The sequence below is a fragment of the Osmerus eperlanus genome, chromosome 17, assembly GCF_963692335.1.
Source record: "Osmerus eperlanus chromosome 17, fOsmEpe2.1, whole genome shotgun sequence".
Taxonomy (NCBI): Eukaryota; Metazoa; Chordata; class Actinopteri; order Osmeriformes; family Osmeridae; genus Osmerus; species Osmerus eperlanus.
Window position 1 is genome coordinate 7,295,621 of NC_085034.1, and position 18,377 is coordinate 7,313,997.

Genomic DNA, 18,377 nt, shown 5'->3' on the forward strand with positions numbered 1-18,377 from the left:
AGACCATGTAAACAATGCATAAATATCCCATCTCAACCCACACGCTACTGTGTGAGACTGTCCAGTAAGTCAGGCTGTGGTGTGGTGAGCAGGCCTGGGTAGGACAGGCATCAAGACCATTTCAAGTCCTGCTATGAGAGATGAGAGACCTGGAGCTTGCAGTCTATATAAGGACGCCTGTCTAGCCTAGCACAGAGCCTGCTGAGGACTGATGCTTCGGTCTGATGGGGGACTACTGGCAGGGAGGATTTGCTAGTCAAATGCGTGAGAGATTGAGAAAGAGAGAGATGGAGAAAGAGAGCTTGTGCGAGTCCTGATGGGCAGTATGTGTATGGGGGGAGGGAATTAAAGGGAGGGATGAAAGTAAAGTTTGTGGTTCAGGGTGTGACAGTGCACGTGTGTCCGTATTCTGAAATGTACTCGTCCGTGGTCTTGCTATCCACTCAGAAGGGGGGGAGGGGTTTCCTCCAGTGGGTTCAACAGTTTCCTGTTTTCCAGCTTTCCAACGGCCACTGCACAGGAAGCTGCAGTGTGACATCCACTCACTCACTGATCTGCAGCCAGTTTGAAGTTTTCCCCTCCTTGAGCTGGCCTAAGTTAGTGTTTAGAGAGGTTTGACTGGTCCTAGACCAGCGCATAAGGCAGCTTCTAGCAGGAAGGAGCATATGTTATAAAGCTGTCATCATCAAGGTGTCGGCTGGTCACAGTCTCACTCACACAACGATGACTATTGAAACTATTCTTGCATAAAGTTATTCTCAGAGCTCAAGCACCACAAGAGCAACAACTGCCTTCCTTGAAACACACCACACCTAAAAAGATCATCCAAACATTTTCTGGTGTATAGCTTCATTGAGTTTTTGGAAAGGTTAAGTTTCTGTTCACTTAAGATCACCGTTGCAGCAGGCCTGAGTACAGCATGTACAGTACACAGACTCGTAAGCTGTGCCATCTACCTGTAGAGATTCACTGTTGTTCTTCAGATCAGGCTCCGGTAATGCTGCTGTTTCTGAGAGAGAAAGAGAGAGAGACAGACCGACGGAGAAAGTCATGGAGAGGAAAAGAACGCGAGGGAAAAAAAGAAAAAAACAAATTAGTGCTGGGATCATCTCGGTGACCCAGCCTGCCGTTGGCAGCAGGCGGGTGACATCACAGAGGTCTACCTTTGACCATATTAGAGCTGTTTCAGCGACGAGGGGTGAGAGGTTACACCTCCAAGAAGGGGGAGGGGGGGGACAGCCGTGACCACAGCCTGCCAGTCTGTCTGTCTGTCTGTCTGAGAGGCTGGCAGCCAGTCAGGCACACTGAGGAATGAAGCAGGATTACTGCACTCCTCTCCTGGGTTTAGACTACTCCGACACCTGGCCATAGAAGGGCCTAGCAGGCCTTACACAGTCACTCGAAGTACAGGGACACACTAAAGTAAGTTTAAGACACACACACCCACCACACTAAAGAATGGGCCCTTAGGAGCCCCTGGATAAGACATCCATAGAAGGCTGGGGCCTGTGTGTGTCAGGGGCAGAGCTAGTGCTTCAAGGTTGGCTGAGTTCTCTGTGACTCCAGGGATTACAGAAGGATAATCCACACAAACATACACATACTGTTGAACCTGCTAACCTCTACAGTTCAGCCAAGAGTCAGGCAACTCCACAAAGAATCAGGTAGCTCCAGAAACCTGGGAAAAACGAACGCAAGGACACAACACGAAGCCACCTGAGCCCATAACTGAGGAGAACCGAGATCCTCAAAAAGGATTCAGATCGAAAAATCCTCCAAATCCATCTCACCACAACCAACACCAAAAGATCAAAAGAGTATGCTTTGTGCCCCACTCACCAGCCTCCTCTCCCTCTGTGCTCTGCCCAGGCGGAGTGCCTCTCGGTGGGGGTGAGAGCCCCCTGGGCTCCTCCTGGACCTCTGATCCCTCCCCTCCTACCACCGTCCAACGCTCCTCCCCCTCCTCCCCTGGTTGGTCCGCCAGCAGGTCCCCTTGTGGCCTCGTCCCCCCGGGGCCCTCGGGCCGGTAGTCCCGGTAACGCTCGTCCACCTCGGCCCTCAGGAAGTCCTGGAGGGCAAACTCCTCGTCCCAGTCCAGATCCTCCCCCAGCTGCACACACAGGAGCTAGTCAATACCACTGGAAAATACTGACCAATCCCTTCAGTTGCTCCCGAATGCGGTCACACTGATAGGTTCAGTGAGAGCGTCAAACGGAGAGCTGGGAGAAGTACTAGTAACTGGAGAGCTGTTCTTCCATTAGAAACGGCGAGGGGCAGAGAAGATAATGTTGACGGTTGCGCCTAAAATAATGTTTCTGAGTATGTGTGTAATGTGTGGGAGAGCGTGTGCGCGTGCATGTGTTTGAGTGGTGAGAAAGTGTGTGTGTGTGTGATTGTGGCGAGTGCGTCCAATGCAGCCGCCCACACAAACACTCAGTCCTCTAGTGTCTCCATCAAACAGCCTGTCCATCTGTGTTGAGATGTTTTCTGGAGTTACAGTGTTGCACTATGCAGCTCTACTGCCCGCTCTATGTACACTGCTCTCTCTCTCTAATCCTCCCTGACCTCATCCTTTGCCACACACCTGTTCCTCTTTCATAGCAGGAGATCACATTTTTTTTTATTTTAGCCATTTACCCCCCCCCCCCCCCCCCCCCCCACCTCCATCCTCATCTTCTACTGGACGTCTTCATCCCCTCCTTTTCATCCCCCACCTCCCCCTGCCATCGCTCTCCTCCTCCTGGCTCCCCCCTCACCTCTTCTCCGTCGACGGGGGTCTGGCAGCTGGCCTCCCGGCTGTCCTGAGGGGTCTTCAGCTGCTCCAGCTCCTCCTTCAGCTGCTGCTTCTGGTTCTCCTGCTCCTGAACGCTGTGAGCACACACACACAGGTTGTCAGTCAGGAGGAACACACCAGCAATATCCCAGATCCACACACACACACGTTCTCAGCCAGCTGGACAGGAAGATCAATAACATACTGTACCCAATCCGTAGGCCCAGGCAGTGCCCCATGCTCTGGCCCAGTGTGAGCAGTGTCTATCTCCTGTCCTGCTAGTCTCTCACACACAGCACACACAGCTGGTCAGCCCGCACCGCTCTCCCACACTGCCCTGATAGCACAGCCCCTCTCCCTTTTATCTGGAGCTGGTTACACTTCCCTGAACACCAACACACACACACACACACAGGCAGGTGCACACGGGCAAGCACACACACACGCACGTGTTAAATTAAGTCCATACTGGGTCTGAGTCCAATAGCCAGGGTCGCGGGTCAGTCGGAATGGGGTGGACCTCAACACAGCAGACCAGCTGATCCAGGTCCCTCCTTCTGTGAGACACTAGGCTGGATAAACTCAGAGCTCTTTACAGCACCTTCCCTTCTTCTCCTTCTCCCTCTCCATCTCCCTCCCTTTCTTCCAAACCATTCCACTGGCTGATACACTAATTAGGCATCTCTTATTAGGCATCTCTCTTATCCACAACCCGTACTTGAACACACACACACACACTAACCGGACAGAAAGGTGCAGGATCTCTGTGCGTGAGCGCCTCATGTTGCTGGCCATCTTGATCAGCTCCTTCTCCAGGGAGTCGGTGTACTGGTCCAGTTGCTCCAGGCTCAGGGCCCACTCTGTCCTCCTCGCATCCAGCTCACACTGCACCGTCTGTGGGGAGAGAAGGGCCAGAGAGTTAGCTTCTTCCCGGAGGCCCAGACCGGGGCGTCAGTCACCTGGACATGACCAACAGTATTCTGCAAACAACTGGCTTGTTGTTGTGGTCTGCTGAAACACGGGGATATAGGCGGATTTAGAGTGACTGAAAGCAGAGTTCAGTGCCAATAGGTACAGGATATTATAGGAGGTTGTGGGTAGAACCTTAGCTGAACCAATAAGCAGGCTCGCTCAGATAATGTTTATTCTGTTGTACGACTGGACGTGACAATGAATGCAGGGTTGTACAAAGCTGTGAGGGAGGGCTGGAGAGGGAAACAAAGATAAGGGGGTGGGATGCCTGTATGTGTTCACGCTACAGTACACTAACTGGTCAGTACTGAATGAGTGCGTGCGCGTGAGAGAGTGTGAGGAAAAAGAGAGAGAGTTATGCAACATTCTAGGTAAGGGAGCTGTGGAGAGTCAAGAGTGGCCATCTTATGTAACTATCAGAAGGCGAGCGAGCAAGCGAGAGAGAGAGAGAGAGAAGGGCAAAAAGCAACCAAAACACTGCCTACTCTCCTCTACATCCTCCACTGTGTGTGCACATGTATGTGCCCATCTATATGTGTGTGTGTTTTACTCATCTCACCTGTAGGCGCGGGTCACAGACGGCCTCTGTCCCTCCATGCTGGTCCAGGAGACCCCTGAGTGTCACCAGGACTGAGACACCCTCCTCATCAAATTCTCTTTTCTGGAGACAACCACAAGAACAACAGGCTCTAATACAATACAATTGACTGGCCTCTCGCCAGTTCCAAAACACAGCTTTCTAAGAGGCTTTTCAGACATCTTTTCCAGATATCCAGGTACCAGTTTGGTGATGATGTCCTTGAACTCCTGGGACATGTGCTCAGGAGAGGGGCCCTGAAAGAGAAGCAGCACTTCCTTGTCCAGGGTCTCGTCCATTGGAGACACGAAACTCAGGTTGGATGACAGACGCTCTGCCCTCTGGTGGGAGAAACGGGGCCAGGGAGGGTGAGTCAGAAGCCTTGTGTATGTGAACCTAAACATCTATTAAACGTTGCCCATTCATGCTGCCCATTCATATATATATAAAAAAAACAAGAATATATATATACACACACACACACACATTTTATATTGTAAATTGTTTTATTTTTTAGACTTGAGTTCTTAGAATTAGTTACTTGGGTCCAAGAGCAATATTTGTTTGTTTATTTTTTGGTTTTGTGTTGCAGTAAGAAGCTACTCGAGGTAGCGTGGGAGTGTTAACTCGAATCCGAACATCATCAGTGTGTAGTGGCTCTGGATGACGCCAGAGGATGTGTACTGGGAAGTGGAGGATGAGGGGGATGAGTACAGCCATGGTTCACATGTGTGGGAGGACTGAGAGGATGAGTGTGAGATGAGAGCGGGAGTTAGGAGAGGGATGAGGAGAGGAGACGGAGTGAAGGAGAGGGAGAGGATGGAACAAACGAGGGGGATATAACAGGGGGAACATGAGTGGAGAGGAGAGGGAGTGGTGTGTTTGTGTGTGTGTTGGGTGGGTGGGTGGATGCTGACCTCAATAGGATTCTGGGCCAAGGCCAGTTCTGTCTGGAGAGAGCCTGAGGTCATCTGGTTCAACCTGTAGGCCACTGAGAGGGACAGCCCCACCCTGCAGAGGGAGGGAGGGAGAGAGGGAGGGGCAGAAGAGGAGGGTGAAACTCTGCTAGACACAGCCTCCATGTAGGAAGTCCGTCATGCCTCCAGGGAAGACAAGCGTCAGAGTGAGGACTCACGGAGATGACATGTCGGGCTGCATCAGGTGCATGTGGCTCGCCAGCTTGCTCTTGTCTGCACGCAGAAGCTGCCACACAAACACACAACGTTTCAACGTCAGCTTTGATCAAGGTGAGCTCACTCCATTAATCAGTCAATCGAATACACGACCGGAGAGGAGAGAGTGACTTGGCAGGTGGGCAGAACTGGAGGTTCTGACACACTGACACACACACACACCTCTGTGACTGAAGAGTACTCCTCCAAAGCAGCCCTCAGCTCCTTTATTTGACTACTCCTCTGAGAAGGAGAGAAAACACATTACAGGACACATAACAGCACTTACATGGCCAGAAACAGAAATACATCTTCACTTTAGACTAGTCAGTCATTTCAGTTTCCTGACCTCAAGTAGAAGAGAATCCTTCTCGTTCACAACGCCATCGTAGGAGTGGATCTGAACCTGGTGATGGGAGAACGTGTCAACTTACGACCCCGACCCAACTGCCAGACACACACAAACACACACTCTGTGGAGTGTGGACCCACCTGTAGCTCTGCGTTAAGGTCACACAGCTCCATCATCCTCTTCTGAAGGTCATCCATCTCCATGGTGACCTTGATGTTCTGAGGAGGAGGTAGTGGAAGGTTACCATGACATCAAGCTGGTTTTCTGGTAATGCCACCAAACAACAGCTCCAAGAATACGACTCTCTGGAGAGGATCTCAAATGGATGATGAAAGTGATTAAAGATGAGCAGGTTCCATCTGACTTCGGAGAGGAGAAAGAACAAGATACGCTCTGTGTGTGTGTGTGTGTGCGTGCGTGTGCATGTGCTCTACCTCCTCCTGCAGAGAGGCGATCTTGGCGATGAGGGACTGGTTCTCTCGTTCCTGTGTGTGTAGAAACACAGGGTACGAGCTGTTTCACATCCCAGATATGGATATAAAATAAACAGTATATACACATTTGGGCATCGTAGGTACATAAGATACTACTATTTGAATGAATACATTGTCAGAGATTCTGCTGTCTGGTCTCCTGGTGTCGGCTGGGTCTAATCGGGGCCAGAGTCTCACCATGTGTTTGCTGTGTGCCGAGGCGCGGGCGCGGCCCTCCTCCGTACAGCTCAGGGTCATCTTCATCTCCTCCACCTCCTCCTTCAGCAGCTTCTCCTTCTGAGCCAGCTGGTGACCCCTGGGGGCACGGGAGACAAGGGGGGCTCACACCTGGAATGTGTGCGGGCTCGTGTTTGTGTAACGTATGATGAGAGAGAGAGAGGCGATGCCAGTCTGTGTGAGTGTGAGTGAGAGAGTGAGTGTGTGTGTGTGTGTGTACATCTTGGCCTGGCTGCGGAGCTGCTCGTTCTCCTCGGCCAGTCTCAGGTTGGTGTCCTCCATGGCCTCCATGGCTTGCTTCAGCTTGCGGACATCCTGCTGCAGCTTCTGGTTGCTGAACTGGAGGTCTGCCACACAGTACACCAGGTCTGACGTCTCCCTGTGGAAACACACACACACATTCAGGACACACAGAAACAGCAAACCAATGAGCATAGTCAGGCTTACATGCACACAAACAGATATAAAACACGTAAATGCCAGACAAACACACACACACACACACACACATTTGCTTCCTTTTAGGAAAAAAGCACAAGCACTCGCACTACTCACAGGTCTCCCCGTGACGCCTCGCCTCCAAACGCCTCCAGACTTCCAGAGGTCATGTTTAGCAGCACAGACCTCTTAGCTGCAGCCCAGACACACACAGAAACACTCAGGCAGGAAATCATTACCCTGGATACCCTCTCTTATCCATAGCCCTGCTGTCATTTGGATGAAACCATGGCAGCAAATGTTGGCAGTAATTTGTCTTGTGACAGCAGATCTCATGTTAAGATACACACACATGCATACAGACAGACACACACACTGAAGGTCTCACCTGCTAGACTTTCCCTGAGTCTGACTGAGTCCTGAGTGAGCTCCTCGCCTGACTCGTCCCTGTGGAGGAGAGAGCGGGGAGCAGCGTCACACACACCGCCACAGGCTACTGAGGCTGGGAGAAACCACAACACACACATCACAGGGTCTGGTGTTGGACCAGCCCGGCTCGAAAAAGACAAGCGGCTCTTTAACTAGAACACTAGACGCCAGATATAGTTTGTCCTTCTCCCCCTTGCCCCTAACCTCTCTCTTTCTAACAGAGATTGTGTACACGTTAAAAGAAATTTGATGAACTTCCAAGCAGCCGTTGTGGCCTAGCCCTGGTTGTTGGACAGAGCACTGAACATCATTTGAACAGATTCCAGTCTTATGTGTGGTCTAGGTTCAGGACACTCTTGTACCTCAGCCAAGTGAATGGATTAGAGAAAGAGCTCTAGCGCCTCCTAGATGTCTCATATCAGCCCTGTTCCATTTCCACAGCTTAAATGGGTCAGGGTAGGGAGATCAATCAGCCCAGTTGGATTTCAACCTCCTGCTTCAGTATATCACAGAGCTGACCGTGGTTAGGGTGAAAGGTTAAAAGGTCGCAAGATGCGTTAGCGTTGATGTTCCCGTTACCCGCTGTTGCGGCAGTCATCTATCCACTCCTTCATGACGGCGTGGTAGGTGTCCAGGTCGATGGACACGTTTTTGTGCTCGGGGTCCAGCATGTTGCACAGGTCGTCCAGGCCGCTGTCCTCTGAGCCCCGGCTGGTGGTGTGCCGCAGGTAGTCCACGATACGGGACACATACACCTTCCCTGTCACACGCGGAAAACCAGAGACGAGGAGACGACGTAAACACAACCACACTTCGCCCTCTGGCAGATACTATAGTTTACAGCATAAGGAATACTTCAGGCAGGAATAACATGCTTTAAGGGTACAGTAGTGACCTGGAATATTTACAGTTATATGTATGGAGTGTGTGTGTGTGTGTGTACCTCGACGCTGGGTATCACAGGCGTGGAAGATGGTATCCAGCAGGTCCTCTTCACAGATGAGACTGACCTCAGCCATCGCCTCCTTCCTGGCCTCAGAAGAGAAGAGACTTCCTACACAAACACAAGCAAACCCACGTTATATGTGCAGCTGGGTCTTAAACAGCATTAAGGTACATTCACGTTGAATGACAAGAAAGAAAACAGTGTGTCTCATTGTTGTCAGTCCTCCCTGGAGGCCACACAGAACAATCCTCAAGTTGCATCCCCCCAGCATTTGAACAGAGATGCTAAAAATATGCACAATACCGAGTACATGATGACGTCACATTGGAGACCCAAGTGACTCCCTTCAGGCTCATCATCTCTTGCCACGAAACAGCTTTCATATTTTAGCAGGGGAAGCAGTTTAATTAAAACCTTCACTATTGATCCAGACCATCACTCGAGCAAGAGGGAGTGAGGTAGTGTGTGTGTGTGTGTATTTATATGGTGTACTGCTGGTTTCCTTCCTACCATCTCCTCCCATGGAGAGCCTCTTGACCACCAGGGCTGGGTAGGGCAGCTCACACTCCAGGGGGCTGGCCGACTCTCCAGAGCAGAAGTTCAGGTTGTAGGACAGCGTGCTGTGCGCCTGGGAGTGTGTGAGAGAGAGCGGGGAGTTCCTGTGCCCCTCTCTCTCTCTGTCCATCCCCTCAGGCTGGGTGAACTGGCCTCCTTGGGAGAAACTGAAGTAGGACTCGCCACTCTGGGTAGCCGGGGTGGAGCATGTCCTCTGCCACCCCCTAAACTGGTCCTTGCCCTGCCCCCGCCTCTCCCCTAGGGTGCTGGTGATGGTGAAGGTGGCGTTTGTCGGGATGGGGATGGTGGAAGCCGGTGTGGAAGGGATGGCGGGGGTGGACGGACAGAGGGCCGTCCGGGGGGTCTTGGGGGAACTGGTGGGGGTCAACATGCTCCGGTCTATGCCATCTTCTCCACGGACGGTGCGCTTCTTCAGGAAGGACTCCAGGTTTTGCTTGAGGCCTGCCTGGGGGCTGTCGTAGCTACTGGAGCTCAGCTTGGGGATGTAGAAGGGCGAGTCAGAGGTGTACCGCTGGATGGTCTGCAACTTGCGGCAGATGCTGTCCACGGGGTTGTGCCTTCTTTGCTGGGCGGAGCAGTCCATGTCGGGGTTGGAGAGTGCAGACCCAGATCTAATGAACAGAGATCATGTGCCAAAATTATGAGAATGAATAGAGTATAGACAGACGTTTGTGGGAATGACAACTCTTGGACAGCCCTCCTTACACTGTAGCTCAACACAGATACAAAGATAAACACTTTGAAATAGCCTGCTCTTGCCTGAGTTTTTTTCTTTAGTTCTTATTGACCAGATGATAATGACACAAACACAAAGAAGAAAAACTTCGTTTCATGAATCAAAATCATGTATTTAGAAACGTTCGGATGTGTCAGAAGTATCATGGCGACAACCCCATGTTTCTAATCAGTAAATGAGGCACAGGTGCGTTTGCTGGGTAATCATTTACAACGAAACATTAGTTAGGCTATATTATCTTACTTTAATGTTACTTGTTTACAAATCAGCTAAATGATCAGTTCTAAGTCATAACATTTGTTGTGTAGGGGTTTATCCTAAACAATATACATTTCCTTCAAACTTGTACCTTTTTTCCATCCAACTATTTCCAAATAACATTCTATCGAAAGACAATATCGCCACTATGTGGACAAACCGTGCATGTGTCAGGTTAGTTAACATAATAAATATTCTTTCAAAATCATGTCTATTGAAAACCAAAATGAGTTTTCAGATAAGTTGACCTTTAAAAATGTCTCTGGAAAACTTGACAACATAGCCTAATCTAGTACAACAAGCAATGATATAAGCAAGCAAACGTCACATCAAAATGTAATGTATAACTTTCAGTTGTGTTAATGTTTTATATCAAAACAAGCTTGACAAAGCAATCATTTCCAGTTTCCACAGAAATACTGTTGTTTTGACTTTTGTTTCGACAAAGTTAGGACACATTTTTGGTTTATGATGAAGGCCGTTTTGTGTCATAGCCTCAGGTAATCAAGTCCGCGCGCGTGTGTTTGTGCAGAAATATGTAGTTTCCTATAATATAGCATTCTTCTATGGCTATATGGCCGTGATGAAAGACAAGTTGACTGGGCGAGGGCAACACATTATAATTGTGCAAAAACGAGCTTACGCCATAACATACCCTATTTTACGCACCTTAGATGCATGCAAAACGTAATAATAGGCCTATATGGTTTATCCTATTGGCTTAATGTGACTACACATATAGCTTGCATACACATATGTTGTCCTGATGTTGTTGAGACAAAAAGTGTCCAATAAAACACTGGCATTTCTATTTGCAAATATGCTTTTCTAAACATTAAGCCTGTTGGCTTGCATTACACTGTAGTATAATGGGGCTGAGGGTTAACGAATATCTTCAGTAAGCGGTTTAGCTTGTGGAGACAGCGCGCGAGTCACTAGCATTTTCATCATGGCGAGAGTCCCAGACGTCCGTTCCACACCCGCGAGCGCTCCATCTCATCAGGTAAAATTGAGCGTCATGTTAACGTATACCCGGTCCTCATGTCCGTCACAACCACCCTTTACGTATAGAATGTTTTTGGAGGTGATTGGGGTAAAAAAAATAATTGTGACGCAGATCTTGCGTTAATTTCACTGGTGTCTGAGAACATTTGCCGTGCTTGTATTTGAAAATATGGGAAAGGTTTCACACGTTTATTTATTTCATTGCACCGTCTGCATCAGTCATTATTTGTTATTGCTAAATTGCATCCTATGCATTTATTGTAGGCCAACTCTGACTGTGACGACACATTTTATATAACTACATCACGAACAACATAGACACAGCAGACATGTACGCTCCATGCTCTAACACTGATTCAGAAAACCAGTTAATTTCAAAGAATGATTCGTGAATACGTTTAGTTTGATTACGATGGTAGATAAATATATGCTGTATCTATAACAAATTAATACACAAATTGTCATCATTAGAATATAATTTGAATTTGTCTCGGTAGAGATTCGAAGTCACCTTGATCAGGTAACAGGAGCTTCACCTCTTTAGTGAAGGGGACCCTACACCCAAGCAGGGACACTGAGCAGAGAGAAATACACCCTATTCACATGAATTTTGCATCAGTCAATTTGACATTATTTTTAGAACTGAACTCTCATCCTATACTTTATTTTATGGTTAATAGAAGTTTAATCTAAACGGCTACATTTGAATTGCATTTTATTTAAAGGGTACTTTTCACAAAACATTGAAATTCCCAGGTTTGCTTATTCTTTATGAGTATTTATTACATTGCTCCCTTAGGGGTATGGAAACGATGTATCCAGTAACGGAATGGTGGATGGCTGTCACACCTTCAAGGTACCATTTGAGTTGTTTTCAAACACACACACACATACACTCACACACTGTCAACTTTGACAACAAACTGTGTGGTGGGAGATTCACTTGCCTTCAGTAGGGGCTCTAGTAGCAGCATCTTGATGTCTCCTGTGTATCCTAAAAAACAAAAAGCATCCCTCTTGTCAATATCTTGATCCATAACACACATGGGGAACCATGCCCTATTCCGTTCTCTTAGAACACATCCATAATATAGCATCCCAACTGTTGTTTCTTGTTCGGAAAATCGTACTCCCAGAAGAGATACTATCAGAATCAAAAGAAGACAGTGAAACTCCAGAGATCCAAAAGATCTAGCCTTAATCACATGAACCCTTTGTGGTCAACCCTGTGTGAGGCCCCAGGTTACGACCTTGGCCCAAAGAGCGCCAAACAGACAGAAGGGCTCCATGTTTTCCGGCCTATGGGCTGTTTTGGTATCTGGATCAAGGGCTTTTTTCTCCTTGTCTCCTCCTGTACCTCCTCCTCCTCCACCTCCTCCTCCTCCTGCGCCTCCAGGAGGTCCCGTGTGGCCTCGCAGAAGAATCCACTTTCCCAGGTCACACTAAGCACCTGTCAGTCAGGCTGTGGCCTCCAGCTTTAGTCAGCTTTATCCTGCTCTCTGATGCTGTGCCTGCTACCAGGCGGACACTGCTATCTTGGAGCCAAGCCTGTGTGTGTGTGTGTGTGTGTGTGTGTGTGTGTGTGTGTGTGTGTGTGTGTGTGTGTGTGCGTGCGTGTGTGTGTGTGTGTGTGGTCCCCAGGAACCTCAGTTCAGCCGGGGAAAGCCTGAGGTACAGATTACAGGAGAGAGGGAGAGAGGAAGCAGATCACAAGGACAAAGACATGATAAAGTACTCTGGTACAGCCCTGAATACAAGATTGGACCACACATCGACTACAGTATGAGAGGGACAATGAGGGTCTTTAGTTGGTAAAAAAAAAACTGCTGCTTAGTTTTGTTTGTTGCCTAGTCTGTGCATGATGTTTTTACTGCACACACCTTCCATTGTACCTGGCTGAAGAAGCCTTAAGCCCTAAGAGATTTGTTCTGTTGAAGGATCAACATATAACCTCACTCAAAAACCTGGAAAAGCTAAATAAGTGTCCGGGATCAGAGGTGAGGTCAGGTGGCGATCAGGCTTCTGCAGGACTTGTAAACATAACACAGACACACAGACCTTAACCAGAGCCATACACACAAGAGGTCTAAACCTGACCAGATACCTGAGTTTGGGTGCAAAGTATTTATAGTGATGTAATCCTGGGTGAAACAGCCTGGGAACTATAGTGGCTGGATTACAGCTCAGCTATTTGACAGAGCACAGGGGCAGGGAGAGGTGTGTGTGTATTGGGTGGGCGTGTGATCAGTTTCCTACTCCAGATAGGTTAACCTGCTGAAGCGGTTGTGTTACATTACAGCACGGAAGTCACAATACACAGTAACTACTAGGAAATCTAATTTTAGAAGTCGGACACCTGTGCCTTGTGGAAGGTTAGATTAATCTGACCATACTTAATCAGCGTTGGTGTATGAGAAAAATCTAGTTGCAGATTTAGAAGGGAGATTATTGGACTATTATAGTCTGATTGGGTTATAGTAGATTGGTAATCTGAAGGTATGAGGGCTCTATGACTAGAGACACAGAAGAAGAATTGAACATGAGGACTAATCTGACATTGCTCTTAATAATTCACTTCCTGTAATCAGAGATTAAGCAACATTGCAGCAGCAGGATGTCAAATCTGAGACTCTTGCTAATCCCAAGCAAGCGTTGGTAACAGCCAATCACAGTCAAGCACTGACAGCCAGACCAGCAGAGGATAAACTGGATGGAAACACACATGCTGATCAGGGATCAGATTGTGGGCTGACGCCATGTGCAACATGAAGGGAATATGGTGACCGACAGGCTAGAGATGTGCAGTCAAGGATTACAACTTTGTGCAGTATTGGAAGTGGATTGTGGATTTGCACTAGAAATGGTATGCTCTACTGTGTAAAACCAGTCTGGTGTAAGCACTTTTCCCAGGGGCTCTGTGTGTAAACTGTCAATAAATGTCATCAACAAACATTCCTCCACACCTCTGCTGTTCTGTGTTGACCTCCCAAGGCTGCTGACATGGTCATTGAGCTCTCTCAGGACCACAAGGCCAAACCGGACCTGACCAACCTGGTGTTTGGGAGTGTGTTCACGGACCACATGCTGACCATCGAGTGGTCCAGCGCGGAGGGCTGGCAGAAGCCCCACATCAAGCCGTTTGGCAACCTGCCCATGCACCCCGCCTGCTCGGCCCTGCACTACGCAGTCCAGGTGAGACCAGCTGGTGTAGGAGAGACAGACGAGGAGGGGGGGGGGGTCAAAAAAATATAAATAAATCCCTCTCCCTTTTCTCTGTCCATCTCTCATGTTCTGTATCCATGTCCTCCCTCCCTCCTCTCCCCCCCCCCCCCCCCAGCTGTTTGAGGGGATGAAGGCGTACAGGGGCCCAGATGACCGAGTGCGTCTCTTCAGACCCATGCTCAACATGAACCGCATGGCCAGGTCTGCCGAGAGGGCCTGCCTGCCTGTGAGAACACAGAACACGCAACACAGCGCTCTGCTCCGCACCTTGACTCTGTGTCATATTCTCTGCCCTCCGGGTTCTCCAAATAAAAGTTCACTGCAAGCGCTCCCTTCATTATCTCTCTCTCTCTCTCCCTCTCTCTCCTCTCTCTCTCTCTCTCTCTCTCTCTCTCTCTCTCTCTCTCTCTCTCGCTCTCTCTCTCTCTCTCTCTCTCTCTCTCTCTCTCTCTCTCTCTCTCTCTCTCTCCGCCTCCCTCCCCCAGGCCTTTGACAGGGCAGAGCTGCTGGAGTGTGTCCGGAGGCTGGTGGAGCTGGACCAGAGCTGGGTCCCCCAGTCCGACTCGGCCAGCCTCTACATCAGACCCACCTTCCTAGGCACAGAGGTGAGACCCCCCGCCCGTTTCATGTGCACGCGGCCGTGTTTCGCGAACGAGTACAGAGTGTGAGTCTCGACCTGGTGGTGTCTCCCCAGCCGTCCCTGGGGGTGAAGAAGCCATCCCGCGCGTTGCTCTACGTGATCCTGAGTCCAGTGGGGTCCTACTTCAGCACGGGCGTCAAGCCCGTGTCCCTGTGGGCCGACCCCAAGTACATACGAGCCTGGAGGGGAGGAACCGGCGACTGCAAGATGGGAGGGTACACACACCACACACACGCGCACGCACTGGGCCTTCACACAGGCAAACGTGTGCTGAGTCGGAATCCCACGCCGAGAAACGATTGTGACATATCCTGGTTTTACCTCTGACCCTAATACTGCTTTTGCCAGCACAGTTAATGCAGCTTTGGTCCAGATCTAGAGGAGCTTATGACATTTTGTTGACACCATGTCAGAGAATAACACAGTCTTTGTTGAGGCTGACTAGGACCCAAGAGCATGACACTAACAAAGACACACGGCTTCGAGATCCAGGGGGATTTGGGGGGGGGGGGGAGACAGGACAGACCAGATGGACAAGGAACTGGGCAGGCAGGGCAGGTTGAATAGGAAGCAGAAAATACATTGTTTTGTATACGCTCCCTTGCTTTCTCCCTCCCTTCTTCGCTACCTGTCTACGTGATCTAGAAACTACGGTTCCTCTATCTACGCTCAGAACGAAGCTGTGGATTATGGGTGCCAGCAGGTGCTCTGGCTTTACGGAGACGACCACCAGATCACAGAGGTCGGCACCATGAACCTCTTCCTCTTCTGGACCAATGAGGATGGAGGTAACCGTCATGCCCGGTGCTAGTGTGATCTCTAGTGGTCATGCTGTGTAACAGCAGGAGAGCATTTTGCACATCCACCTGTGGAAACGTGACCAGCCCTGACTGTGGAGACAGGCAGAAAGTGTTGTGTGTCAGGTAACATTGAGTGAAGTGTTTTGTTAATTCTGTGCAGAGGAGGAGCTGGCCACGCCCCCGCTGGATGGAATCATCCTGCCTGGGATCACCAGACAGAGCATTCTAGAGCTCACCAGGAAATGGGTACAAGAGAAGAGGGAGATAGCGAGAAATAGTCTCATGTTTGACCAATATTATATAACAATGATATTCGAATGGCTCAAAGCTTACCCTCATTTACTCTAACTCCTCTCCTCTCCTCTCGCCCGTTCCCCCGAACCACCCTCTCTGCTTCACCACTAGGGGGAGTTCAAGGTGACTGAGCGCCACTTGACCATGTTGGACCTGCAGAGGGCTCTGAAGGAGAAGCGGGTGCAGGAGATGTTTGGTTCTGGTACTGCCTGCGTGGTCAGCCCTGTGGGGCGCATCCTCTACCAGGGAGAGGTAGGAGACCGGGGGTGGTGAAGATGAAGCGGGGTGATCACCTTGTGTAATACTGAACTGGCTTTTGATCCAGTTCACGTCTAGAGATGAATTTGATCTCATGTGAATAGACTGGTCGTAGGTGCTGCTGATGTTGTTTACATTGTTGTTGTTTTTTTTTCTGTGTGTATGTGCAGAACTTGCTCATCCCGTGTCAGGACAACAGCCCACAGCTGGTGTTCAGATTGCTAAAGGAGCTCACGGATATACAGGTGAGAACACACACACACGCACACACACACACACACAACTGCCTGATAACTGAACAGGGCTGGGACAGAGAGCAGAAATGGGGCCAGACAAGATTCTGATAGCTCTCATTAAGCTCTCGCTGTAATAAAAAAAAATATATATATTGTCTCTGCATGTGTGATCAGCGAAGCTAAGACTTGCAAATGAAGCCACTTTGTTACATTTTGTTTTACAGTGTGATCACCATTAAGCAGTTTAAAGTGGTTTCAAATCTGAAAGTTGGTGGTAGCTCCATGGTGACGTCACCTTTGACCTTACGATAACCTTTGTTCTCTTACAGTACGGTCACACTCCTAGTGACTGGGCCTTCATGGTGTAGCCAAACCAGCTAAAAGGACAAACATAAACACTCTCTGACACTCAAACACACACACACACATTTGAAAAGCAATACAACCAAACAGACATGGAAGCGTCCAAAGTAGCACAGTGTGCTTGCACTACACACAAACTATACACACAAACGACAGTACCTTCCACAGTAGCACAGTGTCTTGTCTATCTATATATGGGTGAACTCTTTAAATTTGCAGTTATCTTAGTCTGATTGTATAATACCTGATAGTCAGTATTCATGTCCTAAAGCACACAGACACACCCACTTCACCCAGCTCAGCTAACATTGGGCGCTTGTATACACAGGGCTCATCTAGATAGGTAAATATGTGATTGAACACAGCACAATATATGTTAGCACAGGACCACATCCTCAGGCAGTATGCTACCTTGGAAGGAGACGACACAAGATGACGAGACAGCTTGTCTGTCTGACGTGTGGCCTTCAGTGGAAATAATAACAAGGGAAGGAAGGAAATGACGGAGGAAGGAAAGGAAGGAAGAATCCTATTGGCACTTTCACTTGATCAAAGATGGACCTATCCTAACATGTCGTGACATACATCATGCAGCATGGCATCTCTTATGCAGATACACTTGATATAGTGTTGTTTATGTATGTGCTGTTTGTATTGTAATGAGACCAAACACAGAGTTCTATTTGTATGGTGTTGCTGTGTATTCAATAGAGTATTTTTAATATAGAAGATTATTTTTCAAATGATTTGCTGTTTGAATCAGTGTGGAGGGTCAAGAGCACTTTATGAGAGCGGACAGAGAACTACATCCTCAGGGGAAGATGCTGAAATGCACACTGGGTAAATGTAATGATCAAACATAAATGGACACGGACTGATCCTAATAATGTGCTGAGAGAAAGATCATTTGACTTTCCATGTCAGTGTTTGTCAGTTGTTAGTTGCATGATCTGTGTGTAAATGAGTGTACATTTCCTTAGAGAGCAATAAAACGTAGAGGTCACAAACGAAACGTAACAATAAGCCATTAGACTGTATTATACTGTATACCACAAAGCCTCGGAAACGTGTGCTATCATACTAACCCTGTTAGCTGTGCACTAAATATACCTGTGTGTTCCTTGGTATTTCGAATGGAATTTGATGTCTGTGTTGAAAGGGAAGCTAATTAAATGTTCCCTGGACCTGTATTGCCTTGATCCACCAGTGTGTGACTAGAATGTAAAGCACAACCTTTTGTCTTTTGTGGAGCCCTATATATTCAGAGATTAAATGGAATACATAGTTCATATACAAAGTGTGTTGGATATGTTCATATGTAATCTATGGGTGTATTGGCAAGTTTTGCCTGTCAATATCATGTTTATCCAAGTAATAAATTCTCTAAACATTTGTTTGGAATAGTGTGTGTTCATTTAAATGAATTTCATTCAAAGTATTTACAGAAATACTAGGTAATGCTGGCAGTCTTTCATTTTATATTCTGTTTCAACCCCCACTACAAAGCCCTTTGGCACATCAAGTTAGATGGCGCAGTACCTTCTACCTGTGCTCCACCTTTACTTGTTTAGTAACAAGCCTTGCTAAAAATGGTTCTGTGAAGAATATCTCTCTGAAGGC

The 18,377-nt window shown here is 48.4% G+C and overlaps 2 protein-coding genes across 3 annotated transcripts in view; one reads left to right on the forward strand and one right to left on the reverse strand.

Annotated features, from left to right (window-relative positions):
* Positions 1-9,842, reverse strand: part of lrmp (lymphoid-restricted membrane protein) — a 19,068-nt gene extending 9,226 nt beyond the window's left edge. The window contains exons 1-20 of the mRNA XM_062483650.1: positions 9,705-9,842; positions 8,880-9,556; positions 8,367-8,477; positions 8,003-8,183; positions 7,383-7,441; positions 7,112-7,187; positions 6,777-6,935; positions 6,518-6,635; positions 6,281-6,331; positions 5,987-6,064; positions 5,844-5,900; positions 5,678-5,737; positions 5,458-5,525; positions 5,240-5,333; positions 4,526-4,663; positions 4,305-4,406; positions 3,516-3,667; positions 2,757-2,868; positions 1,840-2,110; positions 931-1,009 (exon numbers count right to left, since the gene is read on the reverse strand). Of these exons, the coding sequence (XP_062339634.1) occupies positions 931-1,009; positions 1,840-2,110; positions 2,757-2,868; positions 3,516-3,667; positions 4,305-4,406; positions 4,526-4,663; positions 5,240-5,333; positions 5,458-5,525; positions 5,678-5,737; positions 5,844-5,900; positions 5,987-6,064; positions 6,281-6,331; positions 6,518-6,635; positions 6,777-6,935; positions 7,112-7,187; positions 7,383-7,441; positions 8,003-8,183; positions 8,367-8,477; positions 8,880-9,528 (2,615 nt within the window). The 5' untranslated portion in view covers positions 9,529-9,556; positions 9,705-9,842. The remainder of the gene's footprint in view (positions 1-930; positions 1,010-1,839; positions 2,111-2,756; positions 2,869-3,515; positions 3,668-4,304; positions 4,407-4,525; positions 4,664-5,239; positions 5,334-5,457; positions 5,526-5,677; positions 5,738-5,843; positions 5,901-5,986; positions 6,065-6,280; positions 6,332-6,517; positions 6,636-6,776; positions 6,936-7,111; positions 7,188-7,382; positions 7,442-8,002; positions 8,184-8,366; positions 8,478-8,879; positions 9,557-9,704) is intronic.
* A 903-nt stretch (positions 9,843-10,745) lies between these two features.
* bcat1 (branched chain amino-acid transaminase 1, cytosolic) lies at positions 10,746-18,143 on the forward strand. 2 transcript variants are annotated; one of them, XR_009932596.1, is made up of 12 exons: positions 10,746-10,942; positions 11,744-11,800; positions 13,936-14,136; positions 14,282-14,392; positions 14,652-14,771; positions 14,861-15,021; positions 15,452-15,594; positions 15,767-15,852; positions 16,012-16,152; positions 16,329-16,403; positions 16,724-17,528; positions 17,579-18,143. XR_009932596.1 is itself a non-coding variant. In XM_062483443.1 (11 exons), exons 1-11 carry the CDS (start codon positions 10,889-10,891, stop codon positions 16,760-16,762), a joined length of 1,188 nt encoding a protein of 395 aa, XP_062339427.1. In that variant the 5' UTR covers positions 10,746-10,888; the 3' UTR covers positions 16,763-18,143. The 2 variants fall into 2 exon arrangements, 1 of the variants encoding a protein (XP_062339427.1); XM_062483443.1 differs by having other exon boundaries at positions 16,724-18,143.
* Positions 18,144-18,377: the final 234 nt, after the last annotated feature.

Coding starts and splice junctions, on each gene's coding strand:
- bcat1 (XM_062483443.1), top strand. CDS start 10,889: ATGGCGAGAGTCCCAGACGTCCGTTCCACACCCGCGAGCGCTCCATCT. Junction 14,137..14,281: donor CCCTGCACTACGCAGTCCAG/GTGAGACCAGCT, acceptor CCCCCCCCCCAG/CTGTTTGAGGGGATGAAGGC. Junction 15,022..15,451: donor GGCGACTGCAAGATGGGAGG/GTACACACACCA, acceptor TACGTGATCTAG/AAACTACGGTTCCTCTATCT.